Raw genomic sequence first — 15017 nt, forward strand, 5'->3', positions numbered from 1 at the left:
AAGTTTAGCAACACAAAGTTGTAAATTTGTTGTAAATAACAAAAAATTTTTGTTTCATATAGAAAATATAATAGAAATGAGCTTTAGACAAAATATTTTGAGTTGATTTCGCAAAAAAATGAAGTCTTTTCATCAGAAAATGGTCAAAATGTATATTTGTTTATAAAAATTGTTTAAATAATTGACAATCATTAGCTATTCTTAACTTATTATACGCGGACATCATTATCCGAAATACTTTATGCAAAGAAGCTATTAGTCAAAATTAGCTAATCATTTCAAATCACAAAAAAATTACTTTTGTTAATTAATTTGTTTATAACATTATTATAAAAGTTTTTGTTACTCTAGCCGACTGATAAATTAGTTTTAGTTAGTTTTTACATTGGTTTATTATCTTTTTTAGAATTTGAAAGTTTTCGAAGCAATGGTATCAACGAAAAGTTGTAAATTTCTTGTTAAATAACAAAAATTTCCGTTGAGTTAAAATAAAAAATTTCTCCCACTGTGCATCGGCCCGAAATTTGGTCCCGTACATGGGCCATCTATTAAGATGATGCCGGCCCAATCTTTAACATCAATATTAAAAAATAATAATTTGTACAATTTAACTTTTTTTTTAATTCAGTCATAATAATTAGTTCAATTTAAATATTAAGAACAATAATTTTTAAAAAAGTTATTTTTGAAATTATTATTATATAATTTTCATTTTTTATCATTATTAAATACACCATTTATGTTAACCGTTACATACACATATAATCGCACGCTTTCATGCTTTAAAAAATCACACTCGCCCAAGATTTGAACCCTGTATAAACCACTTAAGACTAGTGTCTTTTACCGCGTACTCTAAGCACTTCGCTATCGAAGCACTAAGTTTTTTCGCAAAAATTTCGCTAAATGGTTTGCAGCTCCCGGTGATTCTTAATAACAAAAATATTGTTGAAATCGTCTAATTTTTATAGAGTAACATTATTTAACAATGTTTCAATATTATACAATGAAAAAAATTAAAAAATTAATAAACAAATTGTTTGTTGAAATAATTTTTTCTACGATTATTATTGTTGAAATTACAACAAATTTGATAAAAAAATGCATTGGTCAGGAATTTTGCGATAGAAATTTTTATTTTTATGTCAGTTTTTTTTAATGAGGAACTTCATTATAATTTCAGCAAAACTAATAATTAATGGATAAATTTTTTCATGATTTTTAAACAAAATTAATTAAACATTTGCATTATTTGGGCATTTAAAAACGAAAAAGTTCTTGAAAATGTTGTAAAAGTCGAAAAATGCCTCATTTATGCGTTTGTTTATTAAATTTATTTATAGCATTAACAATAATAATTACACGAAGAAATTTCTTTATCATTACATTGTTCTTATTTATTATGTAAAATTGGAGGATCTGTAACTAATGTTACTGTCTTAAATTTTCCAGAATTTCAAAACAGAAAAAATGAAAATTTTTTTCATCATATTTATTTATTTATTTATAAAAAAATTAAAAGCTTGATTTGAAAGATAAAATAGATTTAGTAAAATTCTAATCCTCTTTGGGTCTCTTTAAATTTTTTGCAGTATTTTTCAAGTTCTCATTTACACCTCTTATAATCTCTACAAAATTTTAAGTCCGATTTTAATACTCTAAAAACTTTGCGATAATTTAAAATTCTATTTAAAGGTTTTAAATGTCAAATTATTGAAACTAATCTTAAAAAATAACTAAAATATTAATGAAAATCTATTTTCAAATATTAAAAATTATTACTATTTATAAAATAATAATGTGGATTATCTGGATTATCTGTACATTAATTAATATCTAATCAATAAATAATTAATAATGAATTAATTAATAATAGATTGTTCAGATTATTAGGAGGTCGAATTGGTGTTACTCCTGGAAATTTATAAAAATTTTAAATGAACCTTTAAAAATTCCTAACCGAAAATAGAAGCGTTTAAAGGCAAATATTTGTTAATTAGATTTCTTTTAAATGATAAACTTTAATCTTAAATCTACAAAAAAAAACTTTTTTAATTTGTGATACAATATCATAATTAAAAATGTCAAAGTGACATTTAGTTATTTTAAATTTCCTATCTAATAATATTTTTTAATTGAATAACCGATATAATTTAAAATTAGAATTATAGTTATTTAAAAAAAATATTTTGCATCAATTTTTTAATGTTTTTATAAATAAATAAATATGATGAACTAACAGGTCAGTTTTTCTGTTTTGAAATTCTGTAAGTTTCGTAGTGTAACATTCGTTAAAGATTCTCTAATATTATATAATAAACAAGAACAATATAATGGTGAAGAAATTTCTTTGCAAAATTATTATTGTTAATATTATAAATAAATTTAATTTACAAATGAATTAATGAGGAATTTTTCGACTTTTCCAACATTTTCGACAACCTTTTTGTTGTTAAATGCCCTAATAATGCATATGTTTATTAAATGTGTTTAGAAGATTATCGAAATTTAAGAAAGTTAAATTCAATTGAAATCCAAATTAAAAATCCTATTTAACGTCCAATAATGAAATTGATGCAAACTCCTGCTAAACAATTTTTTTTTTAAATTTCCGATTACAATAGAATTTTTTGTTTTTGTTCATCGTTGTGATCTACATTTGGTCATTGGATTTTTTTAAACAGGAGTTTGCACCAATTAGAAGATCATGGAATGTGTTAACTAATTATGAATTTTGCTGGAATTATCATGAAGTTTCCAAATGAAAAGACGGAAATGAAAAAAAAACGAATTTTTCCGTCCACTGATGCCCGAATAATTCGTTTTTTTGTTAAATTAGTTTTCAAACATCATACAGTTTATCAACTAATCATAAATGTTTCTGAATTTATTATGAAGATTCCAGTCAAAAAGGCTGAAATCGAAAAAAAAAATTATTCTGTTGACAAATGCCCCAATAATGAATTTGTTTATTAAATTGGTTAAAAAAATTATAAAATTACACAAAAAATTATTAATATTTCTAAAATTATGAAAATCCAAATTAAAAATTTGACATCGAATTTTCATGTCAACAAAAGCGTTATTAATGGATTTTTTTATTAGATTTGTTTCAAAAATCATTTAATTGGTTAACTTATTATAAATGTTGCTTAAATTGTCATGAAGTTTCCAATTGAAAGGACTGGTATTGAAAAAAGAACAGTTTTACTGTAGATAAGTACCAGAATAATGCATTTTTTTATTAAGTTTTTTTTGTAAATCATAAAATTATTCAACAAATTATACACTTTTCTAAAATTATGGAAAAGTTCCTTATTAAAAAAAATCTCACCTAAAAAAAATTTGTTTTTGAAAAATTCCTGACTAATGCCTTTGTTTATTAAATTTTTTGTAGTTTGAACAATAATAATTTCAAAAGAAAAAGTTTAATCATCATGTTTTTATCCAAATTTCCGCAATATAACTTACAAAAACGTGAAATTATGAAAAATCGTAGAAAACATTCTTTCAACAAATAATTTGTTTATAAGTTTTTAAATTATATAATATTTGAACTTTTTAAAATAATTTTTCTCTATAAAAATTAGGCGATTTCAGCAATCTTTCTGTGATTGAGGAGCACCGCGAGCATCAAACCATTGAGCGGAGTTTTTGTAACCAAACTTGAAGTGCTTCGATAGCGAAGTGGTTAGAGTGCTCAGTAAAATACACTAGATTAGGTAGTTAAGGTAGGGCTTAAATCCTCGGCTTGTGCAATTTTTTGAAGCATGAATTGCAAGTAACAGTTTGTGCAAATTATGTAAAATCTCTGAGGCTGAAGAATTTAAGAAAATAAAGAAAGGACATATATTTAGACTCGGGTATGTATTTTGAAAGTTAAATAGGAAGCTTTGGCTGGAATTGGAAGAGAGAATGAAATCGTAACTTTGAAAAAAGTGTAAATGCCTGTTTGCTAAGGCTAAGCCATATTACAAAAGGTTCAGGCGAGAAATATAAAAGCTAATCCTCCCGCAACAAAGGGATTTTCAGGTTTTATATAGTATGACTCCCGTAAAAGCTTAAGCACGTAGCAAAGCAATAGGAGTGTTTACTGACGTGTTAGGAAGTATGAATTTTAGGGTGAAAAATTCTTTTGAGGCTTTGCAGACGATTTTCTTCTCGATTTGATTTATAATACGCATAAATTGCTGCTTTGGTCCCCCTTTATATTCCTTACTGATTTACTCCTAAATGCGCCCTTCCTGGAGATAATATCTATTTAGGTTCGAAATTTAACCTCGAAATTTATTTGTATAGATCATAAAGGACCCATGGGTTTAGGGATAATCGTTATTATAAAAGATTGTATTAAGCTAATCCAATTCCGTATGGGGTTTTTTTCTAGCAGAGGGTACATACAAAAGTTTCAGTCATCTACCAGTGTGGCACATTAGCAATATTGATCGCAAAATTTCTGAAGGTTTCATGATAACGAAAAGTTTTCTTAAAAAGAACCCTGACATAATTTGCAACGATGTTAATAAAAAAATATTACTGACTGCATCAAAAAATGACATTATGTTAGGGATCCCGTGTGGAAATTCAAATGGGGAACTAGTCTGGTTCCCGACCAGTGGCGAGACTGTGGACTAGTCGGGGGCTAATCAGGCGCCCTGATTTATCCTAGTCGGGGCCTGCTCAGGTACTAGTAGGTGTCATATGATAATACACCCGCGTGGAATATTAACCAAACTCCCCAAAATTTGTGGAACATTCCCTAAAAGTTTGTCAAAATACTTATTATTTGCGGAAATCTCCATAAACTTTTGAAATATTATAAATGCTCAAATTTACCCAAGATTCAATAGGGAACATATCCTACCAGAGTTGCCAGATCGTGGATGAACTTTACCCCCACCATACCTACCGTTTGGGAGCCGCAAAACAGATCATTTCATGCATGAGTCGATTTTGAGGTTATGTTTTTCAGGTGTATATAGTATGAATATTATTACTACTATATATATATTATTAATGTTAATATTATAATTATACAATATAACATTAATTTTAATTAATAGTTGACTAACTTTTAATAGAAATAGTTATACTTTTAACTAAAACAATTAGTTTTCTGAAACAAAATTTGAATAAGAAGATGAATTTTCTTGTAGTTAAAAGAAATTAATTTTTAAACCAAAACAAACAAACAAAAATTCTAAAAAATAGTTAAATTTTCAGAAAAGGAATTTTTCAACTAATTTGATAAATTGTCAACCAAAAAAAAACTAAATTTTTAACAAAGCAATTCCACTTTTAACCGGAAAAATTAAAAAAAAATAGTTGGATTTCTTTGAAAGTGCTTTAAATTATTGAAATTAATTGAAAATTCCTTGAAATGTCTTGACATCTTTCAAAGATTTTTAAGGTACTTTGGAGTTTTTTAAACAACCTTAATATAATTATTAAAATTCTTTGAAATTCCTTTAATTTTTAAAAATGAATTAAACATTCAGTGGAATTTTTTTAAACATCCTCAAATATTCAAAATCTGTTTAAATCTCTTGAATTGTTTTAAAGCTCTTGAAAATTCTTTGAAATTTAAAAAATACCCTGAAATATTTCAAATCGTTTAAAATCTCATATTAAATTACTGTGATCAATTAAAAATTCTTTGAAACCTTTTTAAATACTCGCAAGTATTTTGAAACCGTCAAAATCTTTCCAAACACCTTGACACCTTTTAAAGATTTCTAAAGTCCTTTGGAATTTTTTTAAATCACTCTGCTAAAATTGTTAAAATTCTTTAAAATTCCTTGAAATTATAAAAATAAATTGAAAATTCCTTGACATCTTTTAAAACATTCACAAATATTAAAAATCTTTTGAAATTTCTTGACATTTTTTTACGCTTTCGAAAATTTCTTGAAATTTTGATTCCATCTTCAAAACTCTAATCTGAAAACATTTCAATATTTAACGTTCTGAAACTCTTCTTTTTTTTTAATTTCAATATGAAGCTTTATAAAATTTCAAAAGATTTCAAAAAATTTGTAAGGATTTTAAATATTTACGGATGTTTTAAAATATTTCTAAGAATTTTCAATTTATTTTTACTATTTACAGGATTTTCAAAAAATTAAAGAATATTCAGAAGGCTTATTCTTAAAAAATTCAAAAGATTTTGAAGAATTTTAAAAATTTAAAAGAATTTTAAAGATTCCAAAGAATTTTCATTGACTACAGTAATTTAATATGATATTTTGAAGGATTTGAAATATTTCAGGGTATTTTTATAATTTCAAAGAATTTTCAAGAGCTTTAAAACAATTCAAGAGATTTCAACAGATTTTGAATATTTGAGGATGTTCAAAAAGATTCCACTGAATTTTTAATTCATTTTTAAAAATTAAAGGAAAAAAAATTTTAAATTTATTTCAATTATTTAATATGTGATGTTAAAGGATTTAAAATATTTTAAGGTATTTTTAAAATTGCAAGGAATTTTTTTTTTTTAATTTTTCCGGTTAAAAGTGGAACTGCTTTGTTAAAAATTTAGTTTTTTTTTGGTTGACAATTTATCAAATTAGTTGAAAAATTCCTTTTCTAAAAATTTAACTATTTTTTAGAATTTTTGTTTTGTTTTAAAAATTAATTTCTTTTAACTACAAGAAAATTCATCTTCTTATTCAAATTTTGTTTCAGAAAACTAATTGTTTTAGTTAAAAGTTTAACTATTTCTATTAAAAGTTAGTCAACTATTAATTAAAATTAATGTTATATTGTATAATTATAATATTAACATTAATAATATTCATACTATATATACCTGAAAAACATAACCTCAAAATCGACTCATGCATGAAATGAATAATCACGCGAAACATTAAATTCGCCAATTTCTTCCATTTCTTTCAAATGGGGATCGAGATATAAATAGAAGACCACCGAAGTCTTCCGACGCTTTCAGATCGACAATCATCGTACAGCAGAAAACCGAAGTCGAATCGTGCATTTTCGGCTTACACACGAACTCACAGTGGTAATCATGCACCTTCTGTTTTGCGGCTCCCAAACGGTAGGTATGGTGGGAGTAAATTTCAGACTCGATCTGGCAGCTCTGTATCCTACGCTTTAAAATGCATAAATTTATGTAACTAAGATTCCCCAAAATTTGCCGAATATTAAAAAAAAACTGTAGCTGGAACGCATCAATGGAAGAGCTTCGCTCTGAAGGACCCGCCATTTTGGTCACGGTTGTCTCTGCTCCAGGTAATTATGCTTCGTTACGTGTGGACTATTGTCTTAAAGACTCGACGCGTCATTTCTTTTGCGCGAGAGGCGGCACGTCGCGCCCTTGCGGATTTTCTTGAAAGCTACCAGTCCTGAACCGCAAGACTCAAATGAAGGTTTTAACGAAATCTGAACTGTACGGTGCTTACTAATTTACTACTGGTATACTGCTCTTCACTAATTATTTAAATAATTATTCTCTTTCCAATTTCAACTACCTGAGGCATTAGACTTTATTTACATATGGCAAACCTTTCAGATCAATTTAAAAATTAGCATCTGTACAAATTTAGAGTCTCATGACTTTCGGCGGACAAAGGTATTTATAAATGTTCCTAGAAATTCGCAATTTTCTAAAAAATACTGCAAAAAAATAAGATTACATCTTTTTGAAGATTTTGATTGTTGTTTTTATAAAAAAGTTGATTTTCGTACAAAATTATCAACTTAGTAATTATTTATCAAGTATATTTGAGATGACTTCAACATTAATAAATCTTTTCTCCAAAAAACGGTGTAAAATTATTGTTAAATATATTCTTAGTGTTTTAGAATAAAAAAAATCATTATTGAACAAAAAGGTCCGACTAGCCCTTGACCAACCACCGGCCAGGCCCCGACTGAAATTTTGACAACAAAAAGCCCAACTAGTCCCCGATTAGTCCCCGACTGGGTACTTTGTCCAAATTAATAACCCGACTAGCCCCCGATTAGTGCCCGACTTGTGTTAAGACCAAATGGGGTTATTTCCACAATTGGTGAAAGAAAGGAATTTTAGAAAAAATATAAGATAGACTGATATTAATACTGCAGACACAGTTCTTGCTAAATGTTATTGTTTGAAAAAGATTTACAAAGACGGTTACCATTTGAGAATAGTTATTTCAACTATTAATAACCCCACTAAGTTTTGGCACTAAACTTAAGTTTAATTCTCATAAGCACTTACTCGATTATATCAAGAAGAATTTATCAAAGGGATAGTTGTGATTATGAACTAAACTTATTTTAAATTTAATGGATCTTTTTAGGGGCAAAAGTTTAGTACTTCCATTGGTTGAGTCATTTCCCCGCTTTTAGCGGAAATAGTTGCGGAAGCTTTAGAGGTCTTTGCTTTCAAGAAGCTAAATTTTTCTTTGCCTTTTTACTTTTCGTATGTTGATGATATCTTACTAACATAAGTGCTCTTCTAGCAAAGTAGTTTCGAAATGCTGGCATTGGTTAGGTACCTCACGTGTATTGGAATTTTACAATACAAGTCCATTTTCAGTTCCCTTTTCTGTATGACACTTGGGACATTTCAGGACCCTTCTTCCAGGCCAAAAAAGAAATTTTCTAAAGAAGCCAAAACTTTGGTTAATACACAGAATATAACGCGCGTATTTATTGAATTCATGGAATTCAAGGAATTCACATAAATAACAGATTTCAAGGAATTAACGGAATTCATATAACGTCCGGAATTAACGGATTTTAATGAAATTCGTGCAAAATCTTCAAATACACAGAATTCACGGAATTAACGGAATTCAAAGAATTTATAAAATTCAAAGAATTTACAGAATTCACAAAATTAAGGAAATTCACAGAATCCATGGAACTTACGTCATTTAACGACTTTACAAAAATCACGAAATTCATGGAATTCACGGAACTGATGCAATTCATTCAATTGAAGGAATTCACGAAATTGGCGGAAATCAAAGAATCTACGTAATACAGACAATTCAGGGAATTCACGGAATCGCCGGAATTCAAGAAATTAATGAAAATCAAGAAATTCATGGAATTAATGGACTTCAGGGTATTCATGGAATTGACAGAAGTTATATATTTCGCGCAATTCTTGGAATTCACGGAATTACTGGAATTTACTCAATTCATTAAATTTACAGAATTTATGGAATTCAATAAATTGACAGAATCCATAGAATTTACGGAATCCATGGAATTCTTGGTATTCAACAAATACAACAAATTTGTGGAATTATCGACATTCCCAGAATTCCACAGATTCATGGAAGTCCGGAATTGGCGGAATTTAATTCCATGAATTTCTTGAATTCCGTGCATTCCACGAATTCCGTACGTTCCATAAATTTCGTTAATTCAATTATTTTCGTGGATTTTACGAATTTCTGAAATTGCGTAAATTCCTTGAATTCTGTAAATGACTTGAATTCCATGAATTCTGTCGATTCCGCAAATCCTATGTATTCCTTGAATTCCTTAAATTTCGTGAATTTCGTAAATTCCGTGATTATAATTAATTTCATCCATTACTTGAATTCCGCGAATATCAAGAATTCCATGAATTCTGCGAATTTGATGAATTTCATGACTTCTGTAAATTTCATGATTTCCGCGAATTTCGAGAATTCTGCGAATTTCATACTTATCGCGAATTCCTGTATTTCCAGGAATTCTGTGAATTCCTTGAATGCCATGAATTCTGTGAATGCCATGAATTCTGTGAATTTCATGAATATCGCCAATTCCGAGGATTCCTTTAATTCGATAAATTTCTTAAATTCGAATAATTTGTTGAATGCTATGAATTGTGCGAATTTTATGAATTTTACGATTTCCGACAATTCCTCGAATTCAATTAATTCCCTAAATTCGATTAATTTTTTTAATTCAGTGAATTGCGTGAATTTCATGACTTTTATGAATTCCTAGAATTCGATTAATTCTCTAAATTCGATTAGTTCCTGAGATTCAGTTTATTCCTTGAATTTCATGAATTTTACAAATTCGATTAATTCCCTAAATTGGATTAATTCCTGAAATTCCGTAAATTCCGTCAATTTCAATCATTTCGGCTCGCTATATAGTTGCTGTTCAGTTTTTTGAAGTAATATTAGAATTTTCAATTTTCCGCATATTACTTACGATAAATAAAAACAAAATTACAAGTCCTATTTGAAAATTGTTAAAACATTTTTAAAGTTTCTCAATCATACATTATCATGATTTTATAAATTATTACAAATTTCTTTCTCTTTTGTGGGTGAATAACTTGTCTATTAATTGGTTTTCGTACGTTTCGTCGTTTTCCCACATATTTATTTTTTATTTTTAATATCATTTTTATAATTAAAACCAAAACTACGTATCCTATGAAAAAGTGATTCATAACAAATTTGTAGAATTTCCTTGGGATCATAATTTTTTTAATTAATCGTTTTGTGTATTCTGCATAGTTTGACCACCAAATGAAATTTTTTGTTTTTCATTATTTTTTGTGCAATCAAAATTAGTATTTTCGTTTTTCCAAAAAATCCCAAAAATCTGTTATAATAATCTTGTAGGGCTTTCAAAAATCAATGTTTTTCTTTTTTCTTTGACTTTTTTTCATATCGTATGTTTTTTGACCTACAATTTTGAATTTCGGTTGACTGAACCCTCACAGTCTAGGCTGGGTATAATATACCCGGACGATGTTTTCGGCTCGCTATATATTTTTTTCAGTTCGGTAAAAATATTTACAGTAAGATCTTAAATTTATCTGATTAATTTCATGATATTTATTTTTGTGAGAATTTCTGCTATAGTTTAATAAATAAAAAATCCCGATTTGTTAATCTGAACTAGAGATATTTAAGTCTAGGGTGATAGAGTTATGATTTTTGAAAATGCTATAATTTTTAGCATTTTTTTAATCCAAAAAAGGCATTAGGATAAATTGTTCGTCTTTTTTAATATTATAAATACCCGTAAATGGAATTTTGAAATTCAGAAAAGAAATTAGCTCAAAAATTTTCAAAATTCGCTCGCTTTTTGAATTGTTATCGAAAATAACTTGTTAGCGAACTCGTCTTTTCTTTTAGGATCTAATAAAAGGCTGCCAAATATCGATTTGATCCGTTCATTTTTTTCGAGAGTTATCGTGTTTACGGACGGAAGGCCGGACAGACAGATAGGCACCATCGTAAAAACTTGATTTTCGGATTCAGGGGGTCTCGAAAATCTGTTGAAAAACTGTGGTCTAAAATTTCGAAAAATTCTTATACTTCCTCAATGATTAATGATGTTGGTTTTTTTTTAGTAAATCTGCACATTAAATTGATTATTGGACGTTAAATCGAATTTTAAATTTGATTTTAATCTCACTCAAATTTCTTAAATTTTTATTAGTTCATGTTTCACACAAATGATAAAATATCGACTACATGTTTTAGAGTAATTATTGAACTTTTGGGCATATTCATTCAAATTAACAAAAATTAATTATTTAAAAACTTGAGATAAATAATTTTTAAGGTTGATTCAATAAAAGAAGCATATCGCTCTTCTATTCGTTGCTCAAATTCAACGTTCTTGTTACGGTTGTTATTGCTAATGGTATTAAAAGTTTAAGGCAAAACAATTAATTTTAAATGTTGTTGCGTTAAACAGATGAGAAAATGAGAAACCTTTTAATGCATCTTAAGGTATGTAATGGTAATATTTATTATTTGTTATTTTTCAATAATAATAAGATGTCATCTAAGTGTTTCGGACTAGGTGTAGTTCATTTTCAAGATAAACTAAATATAAGAAATATAAGCTTCTTCTATTAATTAATAAAATTTAACTTTGTTGTTGTGGTTCATGTTGTCCACAATATTATAAGTATAAGGCCAGTTAAATAATTTTAAATATAATTTTAAATTTTGTTATGTTATACTGATTGGATAATGTAACCCCGTTTTAGACCTGTATCAGTCTTTGATGGTAATGCAATATTTATTTTTTCATATTTTACAATAATGATGAGATTTAATTTAGTGTTTCGGCTCAGATTGAGTTTATGTTAAAGATAAATTTAACAGAAAAAGCATCTTCATGTTCTATTCGTTCATAAAGTCCATTATTGTTATTTTTGTTCGTGGTGTCAAAAATTTTAGGCCAGTTCAATAATTATTAATGTTGTTTAGTGAGATAGGTTAGTGTTGTAAAAAAAAAAGTTTAAAACCTATGCCAGGGTTTGATGCTAAATTATGTAAAACATGAAATAATAAAGATAAACATCACACAATGGTAGACGTCCACAATCTTTTTATATTGTCTAACAAGTCTAATAAAAAAATATTTTTAATTTATAAAAGAGTGATGAAGAATTTGAGAAAAAGTGTGTTTTTCTCTTTTTCCAACCGAAAATTAAAAATTGTCAAACAAGATGATGTCTGCTTTTGTTTTTAGATTCTGGAAATTGAAAATTTTCCTTCTAATAAATTTGGAGAAAAGTCCCAGGTTGATATCTAAGACGATAATAAATACGTTATAAGCACAGTACAAAGTTTTCTCCAGCGTGCACGTATTTATGGTTAAAAGCAAACTTCTCCAAATTAGAGGGAACAAACTTTATAACTTAGTATCTAATCTTGATCATCCTTTCTTCAGGTGGTAGAAAGTGTAATGTAGATAATGTTAAAATATCTTAGCACGATGTTACTATAAATGTAGTAAAAGTAATTTGAATGAAATTATAATAAACTTAATATGCATAAATAACTTCTAGTTCCTATGTCTTTCAATTATTTGATTACTTTATTGATAAAACAGGAACATTAACCCACAAACTCACAAAACACACAAACTCACAAATCCACAAACTCACAAACCCACAAACTCACAAACCCAAACCCCCAAACTTACAAAGCCAAACCCACAAACCCTAAACCCTCCAGCTCCACATTCACAAACCTACAAACCTTAAACCCACAAACCCCAAACTCCAGAACTTAAATCCACAAACCCAACAACCTAAATTCCACAAACCCAAATACCTCAAATCTTATGATACCAATGGAGAAATTGGTATAATTTAGGGTTGGTGGGTTTGGGATTGTTGGTTTGAGGTTTGTACGTTTGCTGATATAGAGCTTGTGAGTTTGGAGTTTGTGGGTTCGGGGTTCGTTAGTTTGGGATTTGTGAGTTTGGGGTTTGCGTATATGGAGCTTTTGGGTCTGGAGATGGTGGTTTGTGAGTTTGGGTTTTTTTTTTATATGGAGCTTCGGTATTAGGAGTTTGTGGACTTAGAGCTTGTTGATTTGGGGATTGTGAGATTGAAACTTTTTGGTTTGGGGTTTGTGGGTTTGGAGCTTGTTCATTTTGGGGTTTGTAGGTTTAGGGCGAAATTTATGCAGAAATGCCAGGTTGTTAAACATTTTTTGAATTTGAATGCAAATCCTGACGTCCCAGTAGACTCTTAAAATCATTTTGTGGTCTTGTGTAATTAATACAGTTGACACTATCAATAAGGGAAATGATGCACCATAGTTTAATTATAAAAGTAAATTCATCTGTAAATTATAAACTTTTAATGTAAAAAGCATCATCTTACCGATTTGCGAGCATAGTTGTTTGGTCTATGATGACATTACTGATGGATTTAATTTGAGACTCGAGCGTTAATGGGTGCTGTCAGTAATAAAAAATGAAGCTCCTCAGTACCTTTTCAATAACGAAAAAAAACTTAATTTCTCATCAAGCTTGATCTTTTTAAACATTTAGACGAAATCACTAACCTCACTTTATAAATCACCAAATAGCCGCACATAATTTTCCTTTTATTTTATAAATACAGCCTCTTGAATTCCATTTTACTATAACCTTAACTTATTTATTTAATTTCCATAATATCATTTTGATGGATCATCTCCTTCCCTATCATCGCTTTGAAGTTGCAGTATTGCACAGATATTTATGAGTAAATATTTGATGTTCTTTTTTGTCAACTGGTCCTATATCAATGCTTAAAATATTGATTCTAGTAAAGCTAGGGAGGAATTTGTTAGAAATTGAAAATAAAATCAAGATCGTTAAAATATTGATAAAAGGCCAGCAGACAAAAAAAGATCTAACATCAAATATTGAAATTCTGCGCTATTTATTTTGCGTTTGAAATCCTTGACTACTCGATTTATAATTTAATTTATTCATTACTGGACGATCATAGGCGCGCGCTAACACTCGCTAACTTTTGTATTTATTTTCATCATTCAAAAAATTTTCGAATAATTATTTATTTGTGCTTCATTTTGAAAATTGAATTCAAACATTTATTCCACAAAGTTATAAACATTTCACAAAATCATGTAATTGTAACAGAGGCAATTTAAAAATAAATAATATTTCATGATACAAATTATATCAAATATTTAATCACATCACCTTGAAATAAATAATTGAATTTTGTTGCTAAATAGAGAAAAAATAACATTGAATCATTATGTTATTTAATATTGTAAAAAAAACTAATCAGCTGATAAATAATTAATCAGCTCATTTCATAAAAAGCATTAAAAACTTATTTTTAGTGAATAATTAGAATAATTTTTACACTAAATTTTTCTGAAAATTTGAATTATTTATAAAATTTTAAACTATTCCAGGAAAATCCCGAAACTTTACTAATATAATGCAGTTGGAAAGGAGGTATTTAAAAATTCACAAACTTTTTTTATACAAATTATGGTCAATATTCAATTAAATAAGCTTGAAGTAAATAATCAATTGATGTTGCTTATTCAAAAAACAACTGTAAAAAACTAATCAGCTGGTAAGTAATTAATCAGCTCATTACATAAAAAGCATTAAAGACTTATTTTGAGTGAATAATTAGAATAATTTTTACAATACATTTTTCTGAAAATTTGAATTATTTATGAAATTTAAAAGTATTCCAGGAAAATCGCAAAACTTAAGGAGTGATTAATTTTGATTAATTTTATTTTTATTGATTAATTATAATT

The 15017-nt window shown here is 27.7% G+C and overlaps 1 protein-coding gene across 5 annotated transcripts in view; it reads right to left on the reverse strand.

Annotated features, from left to right (window-relative positions):
• Window positions 1–15017, reverse strand: part of LOC117174739 (octopamine receptor beta-2R) — a 212992-nt gene that overhangs the window by 34966 nt on the left and 163009 nt on the right. For 2 of the 5 annotated variants that reach the window (XM_033364073.1, XM_033364075.1), the window contains exons 1-2: window positions 13791–13940; window positions 13607–13716 (exon numbers count right to left, since the gene is read on the reverse strand). The exons of 2 other annotated variants lie outside the window; for them this stretch is intronic. In XM_033364073.1, coding sequence (XP_033219964.1) covers window positions 13607–13620 — 14 coding nt within the window. In that variant the 5' untranslated portion in view covers window positions 13621–13716; window positions 13791–13940. Of the gene's footprint in view, window positions 1–13606; window positions 13719–13790; window positions 13941–15017 lie in introns of those variants that run through there. One more of the 5 variants, XM_033364074.1, reaches the window with a different exon arrangement.

The sequence above is a fragment of the Belonocnema kinseyi genome, chromosome 6, assembly GCF_010883055.1.
Source record: "Belonocnema kinseyi isolate 2016_QV_RU_SX_M_011 chromosome 6, B_treatae_v1, whole genome shotgun sequence".
Lineage (NCBI taxonomy): Eukaryota > Metazoa > Arthropoda > Insecta > Hymenoptera > Cynipidae > Belonocnema > Belonocnema kinseyi.